Source organism: Xiphias gladius, chromosome 10, assembly GCF_016859285.1.
Source record: "Xiphias gladius isolate SHS-SW01 ecotype Sanya breed wild chromosome 10, ASM1685928v1, whole genome shotgun sequence".
NCBI lineage: Eukaryota > Metazoa > Chordata > Actinopteri > Istiophoriformes > Xiphiidae > Xiphias > Xiphias gladius.
The window spans coordinates 994,721-1,013,399 of NC_053409.1; the positions used below are offsets into that span (position 1 = coordinate 994,721).

At 39.6% G+C, this 18,679-nt stretch overlaps 1 protein-coding gene across 1 annotated transcript in view; it reads left to right on the plus strand.

Annotated features, from left to right (window-relative positions):
• The window catches only part of LOC120794956 (transcription regulator protein BACH2-like), a 53,946-nt gene extending 40,652 nt beyond the window's left edge, over window positions 1-13,294 (plus strand). Inside the window, exons 3-5 of the mRNA XM_040136366.1 lie at window positions 1,002-2,420; window positions 11,760-11,966; window positions 12,848-13,294. Of these exons, the coding sequence (XP_039992300.1) occupies window positions 1,002-2,420; window positions 11,760-11,966; window positions 12,848-13,294 (2,073 nt within the window). The remainder of the gene's footprint in view (window positions 1-1,001; window positions 2,421-11,759; window positions 11,967-12,847) is intronic.
• Window positions 13,295-18,679: the final 5,385 nt, after the last annotated feature.

An 18,679-nucleotide genomic window follows, 5' to 3' on the forward strand; every position in this document is an offset into this window, starting at 1 on the left:
AAACTAGCACTATATGATGTATAGTAGGATATATATAGGCTGGACACACATCAGGCTGGGCTGCAGGGGCAACAGTGTTCGGTGTGTTTGGCATTTCTATCTGTATAAAGGTAACCTTAGGTGCCACACAGGAGGCAGCAGAGTACACTGGGAGGTTAGTGAAGACATCCATGGACTGAGCAGTTGAGGAGGGTCAGGAGTCTGGGCTTAAAACTACTAAAAAAAAACCAAAAACAAAGCAAAACAAAGTGAACTCGTCCATGTCCAACCATATCCATAGTGAAACAAAGGGCCTCAGTGTTCTGCTGCAGAAGGCATGGGAAAAGGACTCGCACCTTAGCTCCATTCTCCTGTATAGGCTGCTTATCAACCATTTTTAGGCCCCTCCTCCCTCCTACACATTCAGGCACTGTTTGAGCACTGCTCTTCATAACCATGTGTATTTCCACAGCACTAATTCCAACAGTACAGTAAGTCATGTTGGGTTTTCCACTTTGGTTCAATTTTCCCCGAACGATGTGAAGCTGACATGAAGGAAGCTCAACACTCCCGCCAGATTTTTCAGTTTCAAGTCTCAGTTTTCAAGTCTTGCTACCTTCCCTTTATGGTTAAGCTTTTAATGTGAAAAAAAAACACCAAGAAATGTGGAGTTTTGTTTACGGTACCTTAACACTGATCAAAAGCACAACGAAGAACGAAAACGACTGGAATTAGTATGAAAACAGTTCATTCTTGTTAAAAAAGAGAAACTCAGAACAGCAGAGCGGTGAGTATGACCATTGTTGTACTGGTGGAATTGTTGCTGTGGAAATATACATATACATTTACATAATATTACTAAATTTACCATTTCAATTTACCCCTCTTAGTAATTTGCTCTATTGCGCCACAAAATAGGAATCTTTTCAATGTAACATTTACTCACTTTTAAGTGGATTCTGAAGGCACTGACAATAATACTATTGGTTCATCTCAAATTTGTTCTGTACTCTCCTCCACAGGTGACAGCTAAGGGGTTTGCTCCACTGCTCCAGTTTGCCTACACAGCGAAGCTGGTTTTAAGCCGGGAGAATATCCATGAGGTCATCCTGTGTGCTGACTTCCTGGGTGTTCACAATTTGGAGGACTCTTGCTTTCGGTTCCTTCAAGAACAGCTACAGAATGACCAAAATGCCAGTAATGGCAAGGTGGAATATGATGATGACATCACAGCCAAGGATACTGTGTTTTCTGAGGCAATATCCTCAGATGATTCTGCAGACAAGAGGCATCATGTAGCAAGCTCTACCCCACTTCCCGCTGACCTTCCTCAATGTCCTAAATACAGGAAATATCACTACCAGATCTGTGACAACAATCTCAATGGAGAAAACCATCATGGCAGTGATGATGCCATTTCGGCCAATCATACCTCAATCAGCCCTTTTAGCTCACAGCTTGCAGACAGCAGTGCTGATCCACAAACTCTACTTACACCCTCAAGAATCAAAGAGGAACCCTTTGTGTTTGAAGAAGGAGAGGAAAGCAATGGTTGCAACCCAGAGTTGTGTACTGAGGAAGTACTGGAGATGGAACTAGAGGTAGAAGGGGTTCCAGTAGTAAATGAACACTCACCAAGCCGAGGCTCACCTTCTTCCTGTCTGCGCTCTTACCTCCAGAGAGGTGGCCTGGATCTCAGCGACATGCCCAGCACCACCATCCAGCAGCTACTCACCAACAGACTGTCTCTCAACCACTACAGGGAACTGGTCAAAGACAGGCAGAGGGATAAGAGGGAATCTTTCGGTCAAGTAGACCTCAAGACCAGCATTGCGGATGTAATACCAGCAGCGCTGACTGGCATTGGTGATAACATGGAAAGGCCAGTGTCCAAAGCCACGTCCTCTAAACATGAAGGGGAGCTAGACAGACGCAGTGTCATTTTCTCTTCAGCAGCTGGTGAGCGACAAATGTTGGCCCATTCTTACATGGATGAGAAATTCAGAGAAAAAGTCTCAACCCTGATGCAGATAGAACCTCTTTCCTCTGGTCGGTCATGCCTCACCACCAGCTGCACTGTTCCCATCAAGACATCAGCCCACTCTCCTCCTCCTTATGAGCCCCGAACCCAGACTTCCAGCTCCCGTTCTTCATTCTCTTACCCAGAGGATGCAGGCAGTAGTAGCTCACCTTCCAGCCTGCCCCAGTTTGACTTGTCCTCATCCCCACACTCAGGCTCCATCTCAGGACTGTCTCACTGCCTGGCTGGGGTGGTGGAGCAGAGGAACCCCCATAGTGAAGAGATGGTTTCCACTCAGGGTTGCACCAAGATCAAAAGTGAACGGGGATTAGGTGCCAGTGGTGGCAACTCCAGTGATGAATCATGCTCTTTCTCAGAGGGAGACAGTGAAAGCGGCATCTCCAGAGTCTCTGATCCTGAGGTTAGTATGGTCCTCTATTTTACTTTCTTGACCAGGATGTTTTTTGTGTTAGCATCAAGAGACTCTGTAACTCTGTAACTTTTGCTGAACAGCCTCCACTGACCACAAGTCGCAATGGGACCACTGAATAAGCTTCAATTTCCTGAGATTTTCATGGGTCAGTTGCACTAAAGATGTTATCATTAGCAACCTGGCTGAGAGTGAGTGGAATGGGATCACAAACAGAGAACAACAAACATGTCATGCCTATCAGTGACCCGATAAAATGTAATTAGTAAAATGTAGTGTAACAGCAGTGCTTAGATTGTATATCAGGAGGTTCCAGAGGACAGAGAGGGTGCTGGTCCAGTGCATCAGGCGGGAAGAGGGTTGACTGTCCCTTCACTTCCCTGTCGATTCCCTTCTGTCTATGGATTGTTACAATCGGGGGAAAATGCAATGAGGGTCAAAAGTTCTATTTACATCCCGAAAATCAAGCAGGCTAAGAACTAAGTGATGTGTTTCTTCTGTCTATCCATCTCCTCCACTTAGTACTATATCAGCGCATTGATTGACGTCTCTCTCTCTTTTTTAATCAGATTGAAAATGCATCCAAAATAGGTAAACAAGTGATTTACAAGTAACTTCACTGGAACGTAAATGAACGACAGAACAGATAACAATAAAGAAAAAGAACAATGTACATTAATCAACATTAATCAAAATTCAAATAAATGTAAATGCAGTCATCATTTTATGTGTGCCTTTTTCCCTTCTTTTATTTTCAATTTTGAAAATGTAGGAGGAAGAATATATTACTTAAAATTGTCTTACTTTAAAAGAGCTTAACGAATAGAACCTAATAATGTAATTTGGGTCAAAGTTCGCCCCATTTCTTCTCAGAGTCATAACTCAGTCAACTCAGAATACACAGATGTCTTTCCTGTGAGCGATGTCCATTCAGAAACATCTTCAAATCTGCTTAGAAATGAGTAAAAACAGACTTTCCTATTAGGTGGTCAGTATGAGTTTTCATGCAGTAGATTTGCCAAAGAGTAAACAAATATAGGCTCACAAACAGGACTCAGTGTAATCCACAGTTAATTCCATGGTAACATTACACTTCCTGTTCCCCCAAAGCCATAATGGGAACCTTACTAGCAAAAGCAATGTGGGTCTTTCGGTTGATTGATCAGTCCACCTTTGGTTTACTGACTTCCTCTAGTACCATAACAGGTCAAAGTTTCCCCCTATCCTGCGATCTATCTCAGTGCCTACTAGATGGATTGAAACAAAATTTGGTTCAGACATTCATGCCCCCCTCAGGATGAATTGTAATATCTCTGGTGATCCTCTGACTTTTCATCAAGCATCATGATCAGGTCAATCAAAATTAAGTTTTGTCCAATAATTTGAGTTATGACCAAATACCTGTAAATCTAATGACATTCTCAACAGCCTCAGCTTTACTTTTTATTTTGCACTACGACCTTTTAGCATGCCAAAATGCTAAACTAAGATGGTGAACATAGTAAACAATAAGCCTGCTTAACATCGGAATGTAAGCATTATCATTATGAACATGTTAGCATGCTGATGTTAACATTTAGCTCAAAACACCACTGTGCCTAATACAGCACAGCATTGCGGTAGACTCTTAGTCCTGTTTGACAGCAGTAAAGATAAGAATTTCACATCAGAATGTACTATGCAAGTTGGTTTTTTAGAATGTATTTTCCAATTCTAACACTCACTTTTCCTTCTCTGTCATGCTTTTAAATGCTGACATTGAAGTATCGATCCCCTCTAAGTAATAACTGGCCTCTTTTTAGCTTAAACTTTAAAAGCACATATTCCTGTATTAGTAGCCTGTATCAGTGGTTTTCTTCAAGCACACTGTGGGTGATTTGCAGCCGGAACTATTCTTAGACAGTTTTCTTCTCAGGAGAAATGACGCAAACACTTCCCTCACATACTACTTGGAGTTATGGTATGGTTACCATGGTGATGCCTAAGCACATGCAATATCTGAAGAGATGTGAGATTAAATTCATACTGGAGCTCTCTCACTCTCTCTCCCACTCTCTCTCTCACACACACACACAGGCACACACAGAGCATATTAGCTTTATTAGATTTGAGTTGTTGTGGCCTCTGGCCTGTGGATGAGTCAGTGAAGATTACTGAGTGCTGGAATGTGTTGCAGAGGTTAATGTATTGTAAGGTGCTCAGTTATTCTAAATAGACATGCTGGAACTGATACCAGAGAACCTTTTATCAGGGTCAAAACTACAGACCCAGTCCATTGATTTCAATTACTGCTCTCATAACAGCTATGAATATACACTATGTATAATGTACTGTGTAGAGCTACTGTATTTGTTGACCAACTATAAGCCATTGCTGCTGTCCTGGCATTTGACAAATGTTCCGTCTGCTGCTTATATTCATAATGACATGTGATTATATCCTAAATATTTATAATATTTGGTGTGTTCAAGTGAAGTCATCTTGCTTTTAAGCTACCAGTCAGCTTCCTTGTTATGTAATGTCTTGTCCAACAAGCCAGTTAGATTACTACAAAACAAAGACAATCAGGCTTAGAATTGAACTTCAAATTGTTCACTGTTAAAATTATTGTGGTGTATGTCAACATAAAAAAGAAAAGAAAGTTAAAAACCAAGTTTCAGAAGATGATGGTAAACACCACAAACAAATATTTTAGGATCAGGTCGTTGTGGACTATTAGGCTGATGTAATACAGCTTTTCTACTCTTCTAAAATGAATGACCTTTTGAGATATAGAAGAAGCAACGTATTATCAAATGAAACTTGGGGACATATTTGTTACTAATGTCAACATACACTCACCAAGCACTATATTAGGAACACCATACTAATGGTGGGTAGTTCTTCCCTTTCCTCTCCAACAGCGTCAGTTCTTCGTGGCCTTGATTCTGCAAGATGTTGGAAACTTTCATTTGAGATTTTGGTCCCTGTGAACATGATTGCATCACATTTTTTCTGCAGATTTGTCAGATGCACATTGATGTGCCAATCTCCTGTTCTACCACATCCAAGAGTTCTTCAATTGGATTCAGATCTGGTGACTGGGGGGGGTTCAATGAAGTTCACTGAACTCATTGTCATGTTCATGGAACCAGTTGGAGATGACTTTTACTTTGTGACATGGTGCACTATCCTGCTGGAAGTAGCCATTAGAAAATGGTAAACTGTGGCTATAAAGGGAGGCACATGGTCAGCAACAATACTTAGACAGGCTGTGGCATTCAGACCATGACTGGTTGGTATTAAAGGGCCAAAAGTGTGCCAAGAAAACATTCCCAAATCTATTACACCACCACCAGTAGCCTGGACTGTTGACACAAAGCAGGTTGGGTCTATGGATTCATGCTATTGGCGCCAAATTCTGACCTTATCATCTGCTGCTTCAGCAGAAATCCAGATTCATTAGACCAGGTATTTTTCCAGTCTTCAGCTGTCCAGTTTTGGTGAGCCTGTACCCACTGCAGCCTCAGGTTTCTGTTCTCGGCTGACAGGACTGGAACCTGTTGTGGTGTTCTGCTGTTGTGGTCCATCAACCTCAAGGTTGGATGTGTTGTGCATTCTGAGAGGATTTTCTGCTCAGTTGTAAAGAGCAGTTATCTGAGTTACCATAGCTTTTCTGTCAGCTCCAACCAGTTGGGCCTCTCTCATCAACAGGGCGTTTCTGTCCTCAGAACCACTGCTCACTGGATGTTTTTTCTTTTTGGCTCCATTCTGAGTAAAACTCTCGAGACTGTTGTGTGTGAAAATACCAGGAGATGAGCAGTTTCAGAAATACTCAAACCAGCCCGTCTGGCACCAACAATCATGTCACAGTCAAAGTCACTGAGATCACATTTTTATCCATTCTGATGTTTGATGTGGACATTAACTGAAGCTCCTGACCTGTATCTGCTGGATTTAATACATTACAATGATGCCACATGATTGGCTGATAAAATATTTGCATGAATAAGCAGGTGTATAGGTGTTCCTAATAAAATGCTTGATGAGTGTACATCAGGCAACAAATCATAAAATGAATTTGTTGCAGAGTGAAATATCTGAATGAATAATAGATTTAATGACATTACCATCTATTGCCAAACAATCAATGTCCCCAGAAGATCAATTCTAACGACTATGGTGATCCTCTAACTTTTCCTCTGGTCATTTCAATCTTTTGTATTCTTTGGTTTATGAACAAATACCTGCAAAACTAATGACGTTCCCAGCAGCCTCAGCTTTACTTTGTGTTTAATGGTATTTTAGAAAATATTAGCATGCTAACATGCTAAACTAAGATGGTGGACATGGTAAACATGTGTGTTAGTTGGATCTATGCTGTGAAAATTAAGAAGGTTTATCTTTGGATAAAGTGAAGTCATTCCTCAAACAAACCCCCAGACATTCCCGACAGGCAGCAGTCAACATTTCAAAGACAAAAGAGTGCACGTCTCTTTTCCTCAGACGGTGCTGACATGTGATCAGAGAAATATAACAGCACAGTAGCTTCAAGTGTACAGACAGTCAAATGCAGTAACACACACAATCACATTCACAGCAAGGCGCTGCCAGTAAAAATAAACTACTTTTATTTTGTTCATGTAGCCTGCACATTGAACCGGCTTGTGGTTCCTGGTAAACTGGTGAATGCTTCACAGCTGCCATCAAACTCTGAGCGATTGTAGGAATGAGAGACGGCCATCTCTCCCTCCTCTTATATTGCAAGCAATACAGTATATGTTTCATAGAGACTGGTGATGCAAATGCATAAAACCATAATAAACCATGGTCACAGGGCTCTTTTTTTTCAAACTATAGGCTACTTGATGGTGCCCACCAAATACTTTACAATCCCAAAGCAGGGTGATGTGACATCACCTCCCAGGCCACATCTATTTACCTGTGCAAAGCTGTGTGTAACCTGTGTCCCCTACTGACATTGTACCGTAACACACACCATACTGTTACACCTTATCACTCTGTATATGTATGCTTTTGTACATATGTTTGTGTATGTGTGTGTAGTGTGTCCCACTTCTTTGCGCCGACCTAGTTGTCTCACCCATAGAGTGTACACACACACACACTAGGGTCCCCTGTAGGCAGGTGGAAGGTGTCCTGTCCGCGTTCCCTCCACCATCTGCTACTCCTGACCCCGGATCTGCCTGCTTCAAGTAGGCCAGCCTGTCAAGACCCCCCTCTCCACTCAACTTTGCATTTTGCAGCCCCCCCACCCTCCTTATTTAAGTATTATTTGAGTAGTAGTAACTATTTACAAAATTAGCATTTTGGGGTTGCAATTCCTGAATAGTTCCTTAATCATCTATCAACTGTCAACTGTTGATCCCAGCTGGGAAATTAGCTCATTGCAGAAAAAGGAACAGTTAGGTATAAGATGCCTATTAATAATAATAACAATTATAATCAAACAAAGTAATCCAATACTAATAAAACTGTAACTTTAAAGTATAAAACTACAAATTATTGTCAAAATAATTTATATATATATGTTAATATACAGCTGAGATTTGTATGTTCAAGTAGCCAAGAAAGACAAAGTCACAAAACTGTAAATTCATTTAGAATTGACACTACTTCAACCTACCTACTTATATGTGAAAAGCCCGGCATGCTGCGTGCAGTGCAAACGTAAAATATCTCCCCAACATAGTAGACTGACATGTTAAGCAAAGTCTGAGTTTGTGCTCTTTATTTTTTATCACTATAATGTGGACTGGGATTCTATTGAAAAGGTGATTCAGGTTTTCCTTTAAGTTTTTCATATGTTTTGATCCAAAAGCTTGAGAAAAAACTACTCTTTGACAGTTACCAAGGCAACGGAACCTTGTGAGACCGGAAAGCCAGGGTTATACCCAAAGTAACCTGGCTAACTAATCCTGCTTCATTAGACAGGCCCCTGATTCCCTTATACATCACACACAATACTTTTAATATTAGTGGATTAAAAATTATATATTGTTTATTAACAGAATATAGAACGATTATAAAACTGAAAGTAGTGCTATTAACTGAAGCCTTCTTGAACTGCTGCAAAATATTGTGCTAGCATACTGACATAATGCTTGGTCTAAACATTAGTGCTAGCTAAGTTGGTAGAGAAAGCTGTGATGGGGATAGATCAACACATTGAATGCTGTCAGTGTTGAACTACTCCTGCGGCTCCCAAATATTCTTTTCACTCTTTCCTCTTTCCTCCACGTTCAACCCATGTGGCCAGAACACGGGTCGGCTGTGGTGTGACTTTTATTAATGTCGTTGTAACCATAGCTTGATCTCAGAACCCAAATGAAGTTGCATCATGTGACTTGAATCCTCTTCTGCAGGTTTGGGTGCACTGTAGGTTCAGACTTCATGATAATCCTGGACTTGTTAGGGTCGAGATTTAACAACAGTCAACATGCTCTGCTCTTTATTTTACATTTAGTATATTATAATTATTCTTTTGAGTTTATGTCATTGCAAATGTTGATGTGAACACCTTAAACACATTTTTGTTATAACACCAGAGGTGGTGGAATGAGCATCTCAAAGGATACACACCGTGTTAAAAATGGAAAGCAGAACACCAGAGAGAGACAGAGCGATTGGTTAGGGGATTTATGACCATCCAAGGCTCACTTTGTCATTCCAACCTTATTATGTGACTGCTGAGAGTCATGAAGCTATATATAGATGTCTATAGAGTAAAGGACAGGCGGCACTTACACACACACACACACACACACACACACACACACACACACACACACACACACACACACACACACACACACACACACACAAACATGCACATACACACACTCACACATTCTCTTTACTCTGTGAATGTTTCCATTGCTGTATACTGGCACTCTGTGCTGAACACTGCTGGTATGAAGAAAACAGCAGACTGTTCTCATGGTGGGACCTCAGAGTAAGAATGGTCAACACACACAGGATTCACTCATCTGTGCTTTGGTTGATTAAATGGACAATATTTAAAAAGTGAGCTACAGTTTAGGATTTAACACAGTGAATAAAATATAGGATACCTACATTCTTACACACAATTCATTGACCAGGCAAACTGTGAAGTAAGTGAGATAATAAAGAAACATTAATTAATGGATATATACAAAATTATTTAAAATATCAATAAATTTTTACTTAAGTCAATGCATAAGCCAGAAAAAAGGATATACAATTAATACACAACCCATTAAACAAACACCAGTTAAATTCAAATGAATACATATCAAAAAAGAAAGAAATAGCAAGTAAGAAAGAAATGTGTTCATACACATTTCAAATTTTGTACAACTGAGACCAAAATTAGCTACTGATTGTCAAACAAAGAGCCCATCCTGTGTTCTCTTTGTGTCAGAGCTGCTGGGATTAATAAACAGCTTAATACTGACACCTATTGGATTTTACACCACATTTCTCTCCATCTGGCAATTAGGAACTAATGTGGAATGCTGCCCATGTTAATGGATGTCAGTTTAAAAAGTAGTCAGAAGCTGTATTTAAGAAAAATTAATATGTAAAAGTTACTCCATTGCAAATGAAAATCCTTCATTCCAAATGCTACTTCCTCCTTCTGCAAAAGTACAGAAGTACACACCAGTCAAAAGTTTGAGAAAAGCTCCATTTTTCAGCTGTTATTTAAATGGACATTGTTCAATGTCTCAGTTTTTTATTAATTTAAACCATAGAAAAAATTAAAATTTGGAGATTTTAAAAACAAGAAATCATTGAATCTTCTTGTTGAACTAAATTTGATCTTTTGATTCATTCAGCAGCTGAAAACACTTCCGACGTTCTTTCTACAGTGGGAATCACATTTTGTTCAGAAAGTTCGTCTTACCGCTGTTGCAGAAGTTCAATGTGTTGCACCTGCAGGTTGCTTTGCTTTCACCTTCTGCCCAGTTCATCCCAAACCAGCTCCAAGGGGATTTGGGTCTGGAGACTGTGCTGGTCTTCCATCATCTGAAGCCACCGTCTGGTTCTGGTTCTTCTGATGTTCTGGGTCATTATCTTGCTGTAGGATGAACCACTGACCAACCAGTCTATCTTCCTCTGTTACTTGTCTTTCTGTCACCATTCTGACACCAGTAACTACTTCCTGCAGTACAGTATTGTCCTAATAATGCATCAGAGGGTGTAGAAACACAGTTTGTTCCAACACTGCCTTTGCACAGACAGAGGGTTTCTAAGTCATCAACAAATTTGGAACACCTGTAGGAATTGTTTGTTTCATTTACTTCCATTGCTTCAGGAAAGATGGAAGTGAACGGATTTCTTAATAAATGAAAAAAGCCTGTTTTCTATAAAATTTACATGATTTCTCAGTTCTTGATGAGCTAAACTTTTTTCTTTACCTTGGGCAGTTTACCACTGATCTTTGTACCATTGAAAACTGTTCATTGGTCTTGAACTGCTGAAATTTCAATAAAAACTGGAAAAATGGAGGTCTTCTAAAACTTTTGACCAATAGTGTAAGTATAGTGTTTACATTTATATCAAACACATTATGACTTCATGATGGAACCAGTTATTGTGCTTTCAATAATAGAAGTGTTTCTTAGAAATGCCATGTAGACCGTGGTATTATTGATCCTCCAACCTACTTAGAATTACATTAAAATAAGATATTTAATGTAATTTAATTTAATGTATTTGCATCTTTATAACAAAGAGCACTGTCCTCTTATCTTTGGTTCATGCTCAGTCGTAATGTATGTGTATGATATTATATTACAGTGTAATAATATAATTACACATTGTCAGCTGTGATCAAAAGATTTATTTCATGACAAACATGTAGAGGTGGCGGCAGTGCTCTTTCAGCCCAGAGTAGTGTCTGTAGATGTGTCTGTCAGCCTGCAAATTGCCACTTCAAGCTCCACCTTTCAAAGGGTTAGTGCAACCTATACACCGATCAGCCAAAACATTAAAACCGGTATCTGCTTTTGATGTTGTGGCTGATGGCTGTGTGTGGCCTGGGAGATGAAACCCTGACCAAAAAAGTCGGATTTTGTAAAGTGAGTGGGACATTTCTCCCCTTCCTCAGTGGAAATTAACCCTGGAAATCTTCATATAGTTTTTTATTGTGAAAGTTCATTCTTGGCCTGAAAAACAGTACTTTGACAAAATAACCTTAATACAAGGTCCACTTACTAGCTTTGGACCACATCTCATAGTAATGGAGTTGGTTCATCTGTCATCATGTGACATAACTGTGGAACATTTTGATATTGAGTAAAAAATCATCCAATAAAATGAAATAAAACTCGGTGGTCCTTTTAGGTAAAGCTGCCCTTCCCCGTAGACCAGATCACCAACCTGCCACGCAATGACTTCCAGATCCTCATCAAGATGCACAAGCTGAGCTCAGAGCAGCTGGAGTTCATTCACGACATTCGCCGCCGCAGCAAAAACCGCATCGCTGCCCAGCGCTGTCGCAAGAGGAAGCTGGACTGCATCCAGAACCTGGAGAGCGAGATCCACAAACTGGTGCGATCAAATAACAAACACACACATATAGATAAGTACACTCACACTCAAAAATGTACAACAAAATGTAATTTCTCATTCCCTTTCAAAACAATCCTTTCAAAACAATCCAAATTAGCAGTTTTGGATCTGATGGCCCAGTCAGCAGGGTCCATAAGAAAAACGATTGATACGACCGTTATCTGCCATTGCAATGGTAGAGATTTATGTAGTGGTTAGGGCTGGTGAAAGATGATGGTTTGGGTTAAAATAACTACTCTGACAAACTACAACTAATTACAAAGGTTGGAGATCCTTTGTTGTTACTGTTAGAAGAACTACTTAGTTAAGATTAAGGAACAACTGTGATAATGGTTAAAAGAAATCAAAATTGACTATTAGTAGGAAAGAGGAAATAAACAGTGGGCACCAATCTCTACAGTTTCCAGCCAAGAGTCATAATTCACGCAGCCAGTAGAGGTTGCTTGTTAAATATTAAGGGGGCACTCAGACAGAAAACCTCCCTGCATTCAAAAAGCATAATGGGTTGTGTTGGTGGGGGTCTGTTGCTTCAGGTACCAGTGAAACATGAAATAATCCAGGAAGTCCAGTTCGAGAAACAGATCCTTGGGTTTAAAGGCCTCTCAGGTACCAAATCACTGGGCAGATGTTTATAATACTCTGAGAGAGGATTTTACTGCGTCAACACAGTGGCCTCATATACGCAGTGCTAATGTTGCTCTGAACACAAGCAAACATAGACTGTATTTGGCTCTTGAACAAATGCAGATGCTGTTGCTTTATGGTGAAGACAGTCTAGGTATACCTGACAAAGTGCTGACTGAGGAGTGTACAGTATTTCCACCATGCTGACCTGATGGTACTTTGTCTTATGAACTCAGGTGTGTGAGAAGGAGAAGCTGCTGAGCGAGCGCAACCAGCTGAAGGTTTGTATGTCTGAGCTGTGGCAGAACCTCTCTTTCCTCTCCCAGCAAGTGTGTAGGGAGGTGCAGGGCAGCCAGCCGCCTCCTGTCTCCGCTAGCATCGACCTCACATCCATACCACCGTCGCCTTCTTCTGACGACGTCCTATCCCAGCCCAGGTCACCTATGTCACAACAAAGTGAGGCAGAATTTCTTTCTGATGTGGGTCTCAATCAGGGGGGCGAGGATAGGCAGTGTGGGGTGGAGGTGTCGGGTCTCGGCCAGGAGAACGGGAGAGTTTCTGAGTGTCCGCTGGTGCATGGATCCACTGAGGAGATATGTAGCCCCACTGTAACGGTGGATTTCTGTCAGGAAATGACTGAGAAATGCACGACAGAGGAACAAAAAAGACATGACTTTACTTAGAGTCCGATGGCGAACGGTCTGGTCTATGACACACTTGTCTTGTCTCTTGAAGTATTTTTTCTTTTGTTGTAATGGATGACACGAGCGTTATCTTATCAGCAATACTGTTAAACAGGCATTTTTGGACTGGTATAAAACAAAAGCACTGGCAGCTTTCTCTCTCCTTCTCTCTCTATCATCCTGACTTTTTCTTCCTGTCAGCTTCCCCAGCTCTCTCGTGCATCACGGGAGGTTAAACTCAGGAATTCCACAGAATGTTCAGTAATGTTCCTGTTAACATGTACATGCACTTTACTTTAGAGTCCTGTCTAATCTTGATAATTACTTTGGTAGATATAACTCTTATTTGTCCTCCACGTCAGTTTTAATTTTCAACATCTGTCACATCTGGTTGACTAAAGGAATGGTTAAACACGTTTATTTGCTTTCTTTCTGAGGGTGAGATGAGAAGAAAAACCTCATGTCTGTGAATCAGAACGTGGTTAGCTGAGCTTAGCATAATGACTGGAAACAGGTGGCCACAGCTAGTCTGGTGCTGTCAATAAGTTCAAGGCAGACACACATAGTTTGTTTAACCCAAATATGGATAGATATGTAATAATTTGTGATTTTTGGAAGACTGCTGGATATACAGCGTTTCCCAACAAAGAAAGGTTTCTCCATCCTCATAGCACTTCTGTCTGTAGCACAAGCTACCAGATACAGTCGGTCCAGGTTCTGGGCCTCACTTTGACGATAATGCAGCATTCACGCATGTCAGCAGACTGGAAGAATAGATGGGAAAAACAACAGTTGTGGTTAGGCATGACTCCAAGATGGTTATCCCGACTGTTAGCCTCGTAGTAATGCATTTTAGCTACCTTGAATGAGCTACTTTTTTTGTGTTCCGTGTTTGTAGTGATTTGTTAGCTATGGAACCCAGATCTACACTGTACATGGGTCCTTTCAAGTTAGCTACATCAATTGTATCAGTGTTAATGTTGAATTTTATTTATTTAGTGGATGTAACTTGCATTTATGGTGGCTTTGCAGCCATTTTGCATCTGTTCTGTTTACAGTACCTTGTTTCTTTTCACCAAGAGGAGATGTAGATGTTCTTCTGCTACGTATAATTATGGTATGGTGTGAATATGTCACAAGACTTCAGAAAGCTGTGCACAGACACTGCATCCAGCTTTTGTTCGCCACAAAAAAGTTGTAATATGTAACTCTTGTCGTTTTTAGGTTTCTGTTTGTGTACAGGTTAAACAAAGGAAATAAAACGTGTTAATTTATCAGCTTTAGAGGTGTTGTTAGACATAATTTTTCAGCGCCAGACTAGCTGATTGCCCCTGCTTCCACTCTTTTTGCAAAGCTAGGCTAACATGTCCAGATTCCATTTCTGTGCTTAACCCCCCCCCCCAAGAAGGAAAACAAAAATATATTTCCAAGTAAGTTTGGACTAATGCTTTAAATTATTCGATACATCGTACATTATCAACCAACTCACCTTTTGTGTTAGGATTTAACATTCCAAGTGATCCAGTAATTCTTGAGTGACACAGGACTTTAAAGTAAAATGTTACCAAAGGTGTGTATTAGTAAAATTTTAAATTAGATAAAATGCTCAAATGAATTTTCTTTATGCAAAGTTTCATTTGAAAAACTTCACTTTTACTTTTTCTTGTACTCAGTTGGAGGTTTCTACACATTTTTTCTTCTGCCTTTTTTCATATCTGTGCTAAGAGATAGAGCATTACAAAATTGAAGCACTGCCCAACACCTCCAAGAGGTGAAACCTGGCACTGAATATGAGCAGACGCATATCCAAATAGATTAAAGGACCATACCAGTGCCATTTTACAATTCTGCTGAACATTTTCCAAAGCATGTGGCAGTGGTTTTCAGTTTATTTCATTTATTTCTGTTTGGTATGAAAATCAACATGAAGAGAAGATGAAATTTGCTTAAGCTTGATCATTACATAATTTCTGCTTTTGTTACTGTCCGAGTTACATACGTGATATTCAGATTGGATGATGCTTTATTTTACAGGTTCTGAGTTTACCAAGAATTTCCTGGAAGGTTCCTGGAAAGAACTATGTAATTTGGTAGTAGTTACACTGAAAATGGAGTGCACTTGGTACACTTTCTTTTAGTTTAAATTCATTGGTAGCATAACCCTTTTTCTTATCAATGTAAAAAAAAAAAATGTAAATTTCTGTCCATCTGTGTAGTTGTAATTTACAGTTAAGCATACAGTTCAACAAGTATAGAGAATTTCTGACAAGTCGATTTACAAGATTACATTTACATTGATCTATCATTTTCCAGTCATTAAGATTTTAACTGGTCCATCAAGGAAATACCTCTGGAAATTAAAAATTGCTTATAGACTTCATCAATCTATGTTAATATAGCTGTACATAGTTTCCCTGCTCTCCTAAAAATTCAGATAAATAACTGGGCATTTACTATGTGTACTGTCTTTGAACATTCTCTCTATTTCCGCACATTTAGTACCGAATTACAAGGTCCTCTCAATTTAACTTTCTCGGAAATTATATTTTCATTTTATATTTTTTATTTCATATTCATTATATGGAAACTACAGGTCCTGTTAGATAAAGTGTTACCTGAAAGTGTAACAGAAGGTTGACTGAAAAAGTCTACATAAAATGGAGAATGAATTAAATAAAATATCAGAAATAAAGTATATGAAAGAAGTGAACTCTCCTATTTGATTAACTGTGGCTCAGAAAGTATTCAGACACTTTAATGTGTAGTAGATTTAATGGTAAATGGATAAAATTGCCATTTCCGAATCAATCTAGACTCAACAACCCAGATTGACAAAGTAAAAACATGTTTTTAGAATTTTTTGCAAATTTATTAAAAATCAAAAACTGTAATCTCTCTGATGTATTCAGACCCTTTGCTGTGGCTCCAAATTGTGGTCAGGTGCTTCCTGTTTGCATTAATTATCCTTGAGATGTGTCTAGAACTTGATTGGAGTCAACCTGTAGTCATTTGAATTGACTGGACACATCTTAGAAAGGCAGACACCAGTGTATATAAGGTTCCTCAATTCTCACCGCAAATCAGGACAAAAACCAAACCAAGAAGTCCAAGGAACTCTCTGTAGACCTCCGAGATAAAACTGTGGCGAGACGTAGATCAGGACAAAGGTATAAAACCAGTTCTAAAGCTTTGAGTGTTCCCAGGAGCACAGTGGCCTCAGTGAGTGTGAAATGGAAGAAGTTTGGAACCACCTGGACTCTTCCTAGAGTTGGCCGTCCCACCAAACTGAGTAACCAGGTAAGAAGGGCCTTGATCAGGGAGGTTACCAAGAACCCAACAATCACTCTAACAGAGCTTCAGAGGTCCACTGGTCAGAATTGAGGTAAGGATGAATGCATCAAAATACAGAGAGGTCCTTGAAGAAAACCTGCTCCAAGTGCTGGCGACCTGAGGCTGGTGCGATGTTTCACCTTTCAGCACGACAATGACCTGAAGCATAAAGCCAAGAAGACACTGGAGTGGCTTTGGGACAAGTCTCCCACTGTCCTTGAGTGGCCCAGCCAAGGCCCAGACTTAAACCCCATAGAACATCTGTGGAAAGACCTGAAGATGGCAGTTCAGACACTTCCCATCCAGTCTGACTAAAAAAGAATTCAACTGTCCGACTCCAGTTTTACAAAGCTTGTAGAGACTCACTCAAGAAGACTGGAGGCTGTAACTGCTGCCAAAGGGGCTTCTACAAAGAACTTAATGAAGGGTCCAAATACTAAATGACTAAATGAGATTTCAGTGTTTGACTTGAAATAAATTTGCAAAAAAATTCTAAAAACATGTTTTCACTTTGTCATTGTTGAGTCTAGATTGAGGCGAAAATGGCAATTTTATCCATTTACAATTAAATCTACAACACATTAAAGTGTCTGAATACTTTCTGAAGACACTGTATACTATATATTTTATATTTTATATTATTGCAGGGTGAAATGAATGGAAACCAGCTGCCGGGAAGGCAGAAAAAACATACCCAAAAATCTAAAACACTATGTTATGCTTTGGAAAATGGAAGGTAGTAATGTAAAGTGTACATGACCCATTTTAAATGGGCTAAATTTTAAACATACTGGTTTGGTCATTTAAACCACAGCTTAAACAAATCATAAGTGCTCTTTTTGATCCATTTTTTTATTGTCTTAAAAGTAGTAAGAATTTAATGTTTGTACTTATGGCAATCATGTATTTAGCCACGCTGTTCTTGTATCATAGATAAGACAAATATCCCTACTAAAAGTATTTGGTACAGTATGATGGTGTAAGACACCTACATTTTCAAATTCACTAATCATATGTAAATTTGTTCAAACACTATGGAAAATGATCAGTACCCACTTACAAATCAGTATCCCTAATCGTGTATGGTACAAAGTTCAAAGCTCCAAACAAACACGCTGGCACATTATTGATTTAGGGAGATGCCAAATTCATCTGCTGTTGAAAAGTCGATGGTGAGGCACGTGGCAGGGGTGAGTGCTGCTGCTGTCTGCTTTGTTGCTGCCCAAAACTCTGCTGCTGCACTTCCAGCTTCAGGATGGAGCATGTGCACAGCATTTGAATACTGGATGTGTTTGGGCTTCTTTTGTCAATCAGGGTTAGGGTGAAGTCACTTTTAGCACAGAAAGGTCGAACTAGAAATTCAAACTGCTATTTGGCTGTGCGGTTTTGAAAAAAGTAAAACCAATAGTTTTGAACAGAAGTGGAATATTTAAAACCAGGTGGATCAGTAGATAATGGCAGCTTGACCATGCTAGTTTTGACACCGTGTTAGCCAATGATAATCTAATTAGAATGTACTAAATGCTCAGAGTACATGAAGAACACTGCTCAGCTGATTTCCATAGACTTTACTTTAATTTCTTAAAGTGAACTTGTGAATTTATTTATTTGGAATCTTGTTGGGGGTGGGGCGATGGGGTTGTGGGGGGGTGGGGGGGGGGGGGGGGCATAGATGTAAAATGTAGGTTGCATCCTTTCTTAGAATGGATTTGGTGATGGTTGTATTTTGTTATTGTTGACAATTTCGTAAAAAAATAAGTCTTGATTTACAAGTCACAAATGTATTTACTTAAGTTGTAATACTTTAACTTAAAGGGGAGTGAGTGTGTTTACAATTTTGTGTATTACCTGTTCTTCTTGTTTTGTAAAGATATGATTAAGACCTGAGACTTAATTTGAATAGACAAACTGTTGAAGCTATTTTTTTTTTTTATATATACTTAAGTTAAAAGGTGTTGATGACTTTAGGAGAAAAATAGGAATCTGACAAGGGCAGCTTCAATTTCTTGCCTTAGAGGTTACAGAGGCCAAACTAACCAGTGAAGGATCAAAGGA